This window comes from Prosopis cineraria, unplaced genomic scaffold, assembly GCF_029017545.1.
Source record: "Prosopis cineraria cultivar Desert tree isolate PC_DT_omini unplaced genomic scaffold, ASM2901754v1 PC4, whole genome shotgun sequence".
Lineage (NCBI taxonomy): Eukaryota > Viridiplantae > Streptophyta > Magnoliopsida > Fabales > Fabaceae > Prosopis > Prosopis cineraria.
The window spans coordinates 15,405,289-15,416,783 of NW_026555335.1; the positions used below are offsets into that span (position 1 = coordinate 15,405,289).

The 11,495-nt window shown below is 30.7% G+C and overlaps 1 protein-coding gene across 1 annotated transcript; it reads left to right on the top strand.

Annotated features, from left to right (window-relative positions):
- Positions 1-2,955: 2,955 nt before the first annotated feature.
- LOC129308875 (class V chitinase-like) lies at positions 2,956-5,019 on the top strand. The gene is made up of 2 exons (XM_054950250.1): positions 2,956-3,331; positions 4,235-5,019. Exons 1-2 carry the CDS (start codon positions 2,956-2,958, stop codon positions 5,017-5,019), a joined length of 1,161 nt encoding a protein of 386 aa, XP_054806225.1.
- Positions 5,020-11,495: the final 6,476 nt, after the last annotated feature.

The window sequence follows — 11,495 nt, forward strand, 5'->3', positions numbered from 1 at the left end:
GCTAAGTCTCTTTTGTTCCTAATGGGAACAAACTTGACTTGTAACTATATAAATAGCTAGCCATATAACAATGCATGAATAGGTTTATATTATTTCTGGATGCATAAAAACAAATGTTTGGGGAAAGCATCCCTATTGGCCTTCAAATTTGCAGCATTTCACTTGTATCAACATTGCAAGTATATCTTTGCACACTAAAGATTTCACTCTGAGGCAATTTAGATTCCCAAATTAAATTTCCAAATGAAAATGCAGCTCTTTTAACTAAAAGAAGGAATGGGGATCAAAATAGTACTTAAAATAGAAAACACTTGATGAATCTAAAACCCAATACTCTCCTATCAAATGATAAAGAATAAAAAGTAGGCCACAGAATTAGCAAAAGAACCTCCAATTCATGAATACCTTTGCAGTGGATTTTGTAACCCTAATTTTGATTATTGGTTAACTTTATCAATAACACCAAATGAAAGGAGGCATGTCAAAATACTTCATTACTCTTGAGTCTAGCCATCATTTCTTGCAGGTTCACACACAATCATGCTTTGTCACCAACAGAGGAAGCTTTTATGAGTTCACGGTCTATTTCTTGCGTTCATTTGATTCATCTCCTAGGCATGTTGCCTATGCTCTTGGAATGGACTAAAACGGACGCATGAGAGTTATAGAAATAAAGCAGAAATGTAGTTTCGCTTACACTTCATTAAGCTAGAAAAACATTTAGCACTTATGTTTGTAACGTTTTATCTACTTGCCTGTTTCATTCAAAATCCTAGCACTATAAATAGGACTAGCTTTGCTGTAAGAGTGAGTTCAAACTGGAAATAAAAATCAGAGTTTTCTCTTTCATTTGGTTTCTGTGCTAGCTCCTCTACTTCCTGTGCTTTGAACAATGCATTAGGGCTTAGTTTGAGTGCTAGAGGTAGAAAAGTATTTTCGCATGAATAACAAATTACACTCAAGTCTCAAAGGCCTTGGTTATAATTTCTAAATTTCACGAGACTTAATTTTAAATAAATTACTTTGATGAGACCTATACGTAATTTTTCCCAAATCTTTTGAAGATTTTCCATTGCCCAAATTATGATAAACTCTCATGTGTCTTGTTTCTCTCTCTCTCGCTCAAGCATTGTTGTTAAAAGAGTTGACCGTAATACATTGTCGATGTAACAAGTCAAAACCAAGGTCGCGGCTGGGTTATGTTTGCATATGTGAAGACAAAACCTTCGTAGATAACACCGAATTCGTACACAAAGTTATTAAAAATAATTTGATACATGTTAAGTTGTTAAATATATAGTGTGGCTTAATTATGCTTTGCTCAACAGCCTAGCTTTTTTTTTTTGGCCAAAACCAAAAGCAAAAAAGATTAATTTATTAAATTCTTGAGTGGTAGGGATTACTTTTTCTTAAGTAAGTTATTGAAGATTTCGTTTCCAACACTTACATATGAAGCAGCCCTTCTTTCAGATTTACCGATTGTGTATAACGAAGGCCAAAGCCAAATATATATATATATATATATATTAATATGGTTTTATGACTTTATTAACTTGATGAAACGATTTCCTATTTCTATACATCGGTTTCTTTATCTTTAGTATGTCTTGATTTTTACTTTGTTATTCTTGGATACATTTTACTTTATTTTATGTTGATCTTCTTTGTCCCTCTATTCTCTATGCAAATATGCATTTCTTCTCCTTCTCCTTCTCATTTCATTGATTGTTTATGTCTTGTTCGTCTTTATATGATTCTTTATTCATTCTAGTCTTTATTTCTTATATAATACAATTCTTAAAACTTTATATATGTGGAACAATAAGAAACATAAATTGAGAAAAAAATTAAAACAGTTGTAATGATAACATTTATATATAGTATAATTATTGTAACATTATGAAAAGACGCGCACATAATTTAAATATCGATTATACTTAAATATAATTCTCTTGTAATTTCAAATTCCTTTTATACACTGCAAATTTCACATTTCAATTCACTTTCAATCACCCTCCACCATCACCCAGTGTCAGTCAGCTACCACCACCATCATCCAATGTTGTTACCCTACCATCATCCAATGTTAGTCCACTTGCCATGCTATGCCACCCTGGCACCTCCAACTGGTGTTGATCCTTCATTGCAAAAGCTACCATCCAATACTAGTTTGTAATTTGTCTACCTTTGTTGTCTAATGCCAAACACTGCTACCACCATTGCCCATAATCTGGCTACCACTGTTGAATAGGACCAAGCTATCGATGCTGAACATGACAAGACCTCCACTAATGGGAGTAACCATCAATGATGACTAAGACCCACCCTGTTTGTCATCTAGGACCAAAATGCATGCATGAATCGAGACTAGACTGTTGTTGCCAATTGGGATGGGGCCTTTGATGTTGTCTGAGTTTGGACTGCTAGCATTGATCGATACTAGGCCACCACCCCTGATCAGGATCGAATTGCCAACTTTGGCTAGGATCAAACTATCAACATTATCTAAATTATCTTTAAATTTAAATATAGAATTTAAAATTTAAAATGTTACTTAAGATTTGAAATGTTTTAATAGTATAGATTTTAATAGTATAATTTGAAATGTTTTATATCATCCAAACAACAAATTGATAATCTACAAATTTTACATGTGAGATTTTAAATATAAAATTTTAAGTCCAAATTCTCCAACCAAATCCACCTATCCAAACACAACCTTAAGTTATAATAAGATTTTGATTTAGTATTAACTTTTTTTTTTTTATGAACTTAGTTGTTGTCATCCCTTTTTTAATGCGCCGGACTCTATTAAATATTGTGCAGACGTATGAAAAGACCAAAAAGTGGGAGATAAAATAGAGCCTCATATCTAGCCTGCAGAATAAAAGAACATCATACGCCGGCTTTATTATTTACCAGGAAAGTCTAGAAAAGCTTTGATCTTTGTATGTGATGTCAAGAGTCGCTCTTCTGATCCTTTGCCTTGTTTGTCTGCCTCTTATATTCGAATATGCAAAAGCACAATCATTATCATCATCATGGATACGTGTTGGTTACGAGAGCAATGACACTTCAGTGTGTGAAATCAACACCACACTTTTCACTCATCTCATATGCGGTTTTGGTTTCTGGAACCCTTCGTCCAATGAGGTATATATCGATGAGATTTATTCACAGTGCTTTAACTTCAGCAGCATAATCAAAGATCAAAACCCATCCATCAAAACATTTGTCTCTATTAAGGGATTTGGTGAAGACCTTCATTGGTGGGTCACGAATTCTTCTTTCAGGACATCTTTTGTTCACTCTTCCATGCAATTAGCCAGGCGTTATGGGTTTGACGGCCCTGACCTTTATTGGATATTTCCTAAAATATGATCAGACGTAGGAGTTACGTATGTACATATAACAACTATTTCTTTAAATTTATTTCTTTCTTAGCTTCTTCATTACACCCCGTGTATTATAACCATAGTATGAAATCTGGATAAATCTATACCTCGTGAAAATGACAAACTGTTAAATCAATGTTTTCACCAATTTAATGAAAGTTTTCTTTATGATCGGTTTAATTACAGCTCGACTATACAATCTTGACCATTAATCCTTGAACAAATATGCTTTGATTGATTTAATAACTGGTTCAAGTTTCAGTGCCTTGACTATAACACACATGCACGCAAACCCATTCACTAATTAAGGGCTTCCTCTGGTTTTTATTATCAATTTTTTATTTTATTCTTATTAAATATACATACTTTAATGATGACATACATACTCCTTCAATTTTCAAATATAAGAGAAAAATAACTAACTTATGTAGCTAAGTATAATAATTATGTCAGAAATTTAAAAAATTGAACTAAATTATTCCTTTAATTAATTAAACAAATCTATCCCGTAAAAATAAACATTGACTTTATGATGGGTAATTCAGGAAAATGTGATTTCTTGATGTAATTTGTACTTCTACCTGTAAAAAAACGATACATGTGTAACAGTTTCTTTTATGATAAAAAACAGAGGAAGTACTTTCCTTTACCTAACATTTAATGGAGGTAAAAAGGAAAGCTTGTGCTAAAATATTTTGGTTACTTTATTATTATTATTTATTTCTTTTCCATCCAATCATCCTTTCCAAGTACCAAACAGTCCATGACTCACACGAAAGATCAAGTCTGAGACCTCTCTGATTTATTTTCCTGAGTCCGTTACTACTGTGTTGAGCCAGATGACGCTTTTTGGAGGTTTCCAGAAACAGACTCAGACATGGAAGGCATGGCAAGTATATTTCAAGAGTGGAGAGATGCTGCAAGAGCTGAGGCTTCAGATTCTAACAGTACTTCAGATGAACTAATCTTAACTGCGGCAGTTCATTACTCTCCACATTCAGGGAACTCATCCCATCCTATTGAATCAATCCGTAAAAACTTGAATTGGATACATGTTGTTGCTTATGATTACACTACTCTTGACAGCTCAAATGTCACAAGTGCACACTCATCTTTATATAACCATTCAAGTAGGCTTAACACAGACTATGCTATCACTCAATGGATTGATATTGGGGTACCATCTACAATGTTAGTCATGGGATTGGCTTGTCATGGGTTTGCCTGGAATCTTAAAGATCCTCACAACAATGCAATTGGTTCACCATCAACAGGTCCAGCTAATATAAACTCAATTCCATTGGGGATGATGCCGTATAAAGACATCAAAACTGAAATTTTTGGGTTCTTCGGGGGCTCAACATCAGTAGGTTATAATGATACTTATGTAATAAATTACTACCCACACGACTTCATTTGGATAGCTTTTGACGATGTCGAGGCTATCAAACTAAGGTGTCTTATGCCAAGACAAAGAAGCTGCGTGGTTACTGTTTGTATGAAATTTCCTTTGATGACAATTGGAAGCTTTCCCAAACAGGTTCGTTCCCTAAATTCTACTCACTTCTCAATTCAAAATCCTGTGCTCATTAACATTCAAGGAATTTATTGTGATTTGCAATAAGTCCTAATTAAACTGTGTTTCTTTGGTTTGCCTCTGATATATCTCCAGCACTTGCCCAAGATGTTCAAAATTAACACATGTAAATCACTGTTTCTTGCTCTACGATTAATTCTTGTAAGACTAAATGCATGTTTGGTTGAGTATTTCGATTGCCAAACTTAGGTTACAAAGTAGAAGCCGGCATGTTGAATATATTTTAATTTAGGAAAAATTATGTATAGGTTTCATGGAGCATACTTATTTATAATTAAGTCTTGCAAAATTTAGAAATCATGGTCAAATCCCTTGGGACCCTAGTATAATTTGAAATTAGAGTGTAAAGATAATAGTGTCCTTACTTGTAATGCATGATCAGATTAACTATTAAATATATGAAGTTATAATAATAAATTATTGATGTAATATATTCTTAATAGGGACATTATTGTTTTTATACCCCAGTTTCACATTACACCTAGGTTTCAAGGGAGGTTGTTATATTTTCCAAATTTTGTGGGACTTACTTATAAATAAGTATACTCCATGAGACCTATACGTAATTTTTCCTTTAATCTATATCATAAAACTCATGTTTTTTTAGTCTTTATACATTTAAACATGCTTTCAATTATATTATCTAAACAAATTTTAGTTTGTCAAATTGTATTTTTTTCAAAAAAATATTATTCAAATATAAATTACATTACGATAACTAATTTTTACCCCATTTTTTTGGTAAACAATTATTACCCAATTTTAATTTATACAATAGTTTGTGTAAATTTGATTTTTCCAAATGCCAATTAGAACAAGTACTAAGTCATATGATTAATAACTAAATTTCTGTTATCAAAATGTACAATATAATTTATAATAGAAAAGGCTAATCTCTTATAATATAATAAACCAATGTTTGAATTATTATTGGAGAGGTATCCACCTTTAGTACGTAATTGTGCTTTAACTAAGATTGCCTTTAATAAAAAGATACATATAAAAAAACCAAAAAATATATACAATTTGAATCATGTGAGACGAGTGAGTAGGTGCTAAATTAGGTTTCCAGTAAAATTTGAAAATGATTTTAATTTCTTTATCCACCAAGAAATTGAAAATTTTGAGCCTGCACTAAAGTATCACTCAAAGACTTCATGGCTCTATGAATCACTCTAATGTATATTTTTAGACATATTTGCAGCTTACGGAAACGTAGACTTATTCAATAAAACGTTGCCTTTCGGAGGTAAATCTCAGAAAACGTTGCCGTTGCGAACTATCCTTTTGATTACAGCTGCTATATCTATCCTTCTATTTGGTGCCATAATCTACATTGTAAGGAGTACATTCAAATTTAAGGGTAATATTTTAATTGCGAATAATCTACATTTTCGATTATTCCACAGTACATTATGTTATCATGTAATTGTTCTTGTTTTTAAAAATGACTACCGGGAGGACAGAAGCTACAACAGATTCTGCAGAAGATTTCCCCTACAACACTGCTGGTTTGAAAGTCTTTTCTCTTTCTGACATTGAAGAGGCCACAGATAGATTCTCAAATCAAAATATGACAGGAAAAGGTGGTTATGGTACTGTTTACAAGGTAAAATTTAACCAAACAAAAGGATTATATACATAGTCAAATATTTATGCTTCTTTGTAAGAATTTAGAGTCAGAAAACGTATATCTCTGGTGTGAAATGAAACTTCTCTTCTAACACAATCCCAAATTATAGTAATATTCAAAAATATTAAAGTGCATTTTTCCTTGTACTTTCTTTTAAGAAGTGTTGAACACCATGTATTAAAAAGTGAGGTATTGTTCTCTCTTTGAGATTTTTGCTCCTTTAGAAAATGGTTTAGAGGGAACAATACCTCACTTCTTAATACAGGATGCATATCGCTCCTCCAAGGAATTTACATGAAAATAAATGCACTTTGACCCTGTTCAAAATGCTTAAAATCCACCTCCCACATTTCACAATAAGGATTTTAGGTAGTTACTTAGTTTTGAACAGAAAAATGATAACTGCTCCCTCTTAAATTATTATAACTACCATGGTAATATAAAATATTTCTTTAACCCAATTTAGATCTCTGTTCACTTGGTCTGATTCATCAAGGTATGTATAATCCAACATTCTCAACGGAGTAGGACTATAGGAGTTCTATGATATATATTGGCATGCAATAGGATGGACCTTTATAATGCAACCTATTTCTCATATAGCTTCTCATTCAATCACACGGCATCCTCCACTGCTTCAAAATTGTGCAATGTTTCATAGCAAACAAAACATTAATGGATAAAATTATGATGATGGTATCAAAACAAAACGTAATTATAACATAAAATTACATTGCGAGAACAAAAAGAAATTTCAAAATAGAGTGATTATCTAGATAAGAGACAAAAAATTTTCAACCTTTTTATGTATACACGGATTTACCCGGCAATACACCTCAGTTTGACTAACTGTGTTATCTGCATGAGCTTTTTATTCACAAGATTGTTTCATTTGGCTAAAATTTGAACACTTCATTTTTCTCCAGGGTATACTTCAAATGGCCAAAAGATAGCAGGGAAAAAGCGATCACAAGGTTCTGCTCAAGGATTTGAGGAATTCAAAATTGAGGTAACAGTTACTGCAAGACTACAACATGTGAATCTTGTTCGATTGCTGGGTTTCTGCACTAATAGAGAAGAGAAAATGCTGGTTTATGAGTACATGCCAAACAAAAGCCTTGACTCCTGCCTCTTTGGTTAGAAATTCTTCACAACACTCTAAATCTGCATACACGCATAAACATATACATATACACATATATAAGTTAATATAAGCATCACAGCACACCAAACAGTGTTAAAAATTGAACTCTATTTTTAAATAAAGGCCTACAAAATGAGCTTCCTCTTAGAAGTAGTTGCTTTTGAGGGTATAGGATGGAACTAACGGTGTGTAATTTAATTTCAATATAGATACTGCAAGACGATATTTGCTTGGTTGGAGTAAGCGAGTTGACATCATTGAAGAAATTGTTCAAGGGCTTCTTTACTTACAAGAAAACTCAAGATTGACAATCATTTATAGAGATATAAAAGCTAGCAATATTTTGTTAAATAATGAGCTGAAGCCTAAAATTTCAGATTTTGGTATAGTAAGAATATTTTCGAAAGATGAACATGAAGCAAACACTGGCAAGATAGTGGGAACCTAGTGAGTATTTGGAACCTTGAAGCCATATATCAATTTTTAATTATGCCAACTCCATCATTTACCATGCTTTATATTTTGATGCAGTGGTTATGCTCCTCCTGAATATGTTAAAAATGGCATATACTCTACTAAGTTTGATGTGTATAGGTTTGGAGTTCTACTTCTCCAAATTATAAGCGGTATGAAGACAACAAAACTTTACGGTGGACATGGAAATTTATTCCTTGCAGAGTATGTAAGTAATTAATTGTTCAACTTTGTCAAAATAAAAAGTTTTCAAGTAATTTTAAGTGGATTATTTTTTGCCTGAATTTTCAAGTAATTTCAAGAAATTTTAAGGGTTGTTTTATTGATTTTTATTCACTTGGCTCCCCTAATAATATCTTGAAGTATTAATTTCCTCTTCTAGTTTATGATTAAGCTTATGTTAAATGACGTAAATATTTAATGTTTTTAGGCTTATGAACTATGGAAAGAAGGGAAAGGCTTGGAGTTTATGGATCCTTCCTTGGATGACTCATCTTCACCATGTAAATTGTTAAGGTGCATGCAGATTGCTTTGTTATGCGTAGTGCAAATGACAGGCCATGTATGTTGGAAATTTCTTCAATGTTGAGAAGTGAAAGCACTTTGAAATTCCCAAAAAAACCCGCATCATTGAGAGAAAATGAAGTAGAAGAAACAAATGAAAGAGTAATGCAGATTGAAATGGTTCAATCAATGAAATAACCCTGTCTGATATAGTTCCGCGATAGATTAAAAATAGATAGTTATACACTGGATTCTACGATTCATCGTTAATAGTATTACTAATTCCGTGATACTAGAAGTATGGTACGAACTTGTTGATTTTTAATTATGGGTACCCATGATACTTAATTAACATTTTTAATTTGGGGTCCAATGTACACGAGATTTATGTTCCATGGTGACGCTAAAACTTCAATATCAGACAACATATTTGCTTGACTTTTGAAATCTCTAGTTAATTTTGTCATTCTATAATGAAAATGAATTATAAATATAACCTTTCATGGAACGAGTCATCATGTGGAGCCAACAAGTTTACTGCCTGCAAGAAGACATGGCTTCTTTGATTATAGCATGCATGAATAAGATTTGGAGAACCCTAAGTACAATGGTTGATCCTACAGCCAACATTATTAATTTCAATCAATAGTTTGGTGAATGCTTATATGAAGCTTGCATACTACAAAAATGAGTTTTGGTGGCATTTAATTTTGTAGTTTCATGGTGTTTATAAAATGCTATAAAATTCAATGATATCTTAAATTTAGGTGACATTTTATTAATTAATGAAACACCACAAAAAGCTAGCAACAGTGGTGGTGTTTTTTCCAAAAAAAAAAAAGCCACCTCTTTATTTATTTTTTAAAAAATAAAAGAGAAGAGATGTGGCGTTTTTTGTAGGAAACACCACCGCTCTACTTACTTTTTTAAAAATAAAAGGAGATAAGTTTGCAAGAAACGCCACCTATCTTCTTTTACTTTTTTTAAAAAATAAAAAGCATCACTTTCTAATATAATATAATATAATATAATATAATATAATATAATATATATCTAATCAATTTTTATATATAATTTTTTTACTAAATATATAATTTTCAAAAATAAATAATCAATTTTATACTATACAAAGCTACAATAAATTTAGCAAGGTCAAAAAAAATCAAGGATAAATAAAAAAACATAAATTAAATATTAGCTAATAGCTATACTAAGGTTTATCAGTAATAAACAATAATTTTGAAGAAAAAATATGACTAATGTTTAACAGAGATTAAATATAAAATAACTAAAGCAATTTATACAAACAACGAAAAAAGACAAGCTATCTATAAGTTTTGGCTATCCTTCAATATTGAACAGGATACATATTAGAAAAAGTGGGCAGATTAATTAGAAACAAGTTTTTTCTCAATGATTAATAAAGTTTATCATTATTACCTTTTTAAAAGTCCAAAACTTGACAAAACTAAGGCGTGTATCACTGAAAGCATGAAAATTGAAGATTTTACTATCTGTTCCTTAGATCTCAATAAAGCTCAATAATTAAAGAATTGTTTTACCGACAAAATATTCCTATTAGAAATTAAAAGAACAGTTTGTTCAAGATCATGGGAAGAAAAATTATTAACTAAAGAGAAACAAGAGAAAAATCATAAAGATCTATATATATATATATATAGTAGATAAGAGGTAAAAAAAATGAAAAACAAAACCTGTTATAGTGTACCCTTACAAGCGACTTTAACTAAAGAAGATCATGAGAGCAATTTAAAAAATTAGAGAATAAATAATTCGTGAGTTGCAAGAGAGAAGAACAAGCAACTGGACAAAGAAAACAACCAAGACAAGAAGATTAGGGCTTGAAAATTTCAAGAAGGGTTAAAAACCATTTCAAAAGTTTTTAAAAAAATTAAAAAATCACAGTGGTGGCATTTCTTTCATGATGAAACACCACTTCCTAATTTTTAATAATTATATAAGATAGAAAAATATTATATCAATAAGAGGGTAGAGGTGGCCTTTTCAATCCTAGGAAACACCACATCTCTACTTTTTAATTATTAAACAATAATGCAAATTAATAATTAATATTAACTAAATAAATTATAATAAAATAATATTTTATATTATAAAAAATAATTAAATATTGAATGAAGAGAGGTGGAGTTTCCAAGATTGGAAATGCCACCTCTCTACATTTGATTATTAAATATTATTAAATATTAATTATAAATACTAAATAAATAAATTATAAAATTAATTATTTAATATGATAAAATAAAATTTAAAACCAATAAGAGATTATAGATGTGGCAATTTGAAGCTCAGCAAACACCGCCTCTCAATTTTATTTATTAAATAATGTGTTATACTAATTAAAATTATCAATTAAATAAAGTATGATAAAATAATTATTAAATTTGATAATAAAAGACTAAGCAAATAACAGGGTAGAATGGTACATTTCCACACCCAGGAAACACCACCTCTGATCTTTTTAATTATTAAATAATAATATATATTAATAATTAATATTAACTGAAAAATTTAAAAAAATATTTTATATTATAAAAAACTAATTAAATATTGAATGTAGAAGAGAGCTGGAACTTTTGAGTTTGAAAATGCCACCTCTCTTCATTCATTCATTAAATATTACTATACATTAATTATTAGTATTAACTAAATAAATTATAATAAAATAATTTTTAATATGATAAAATAAATTTTTAAATCGATAAGAGT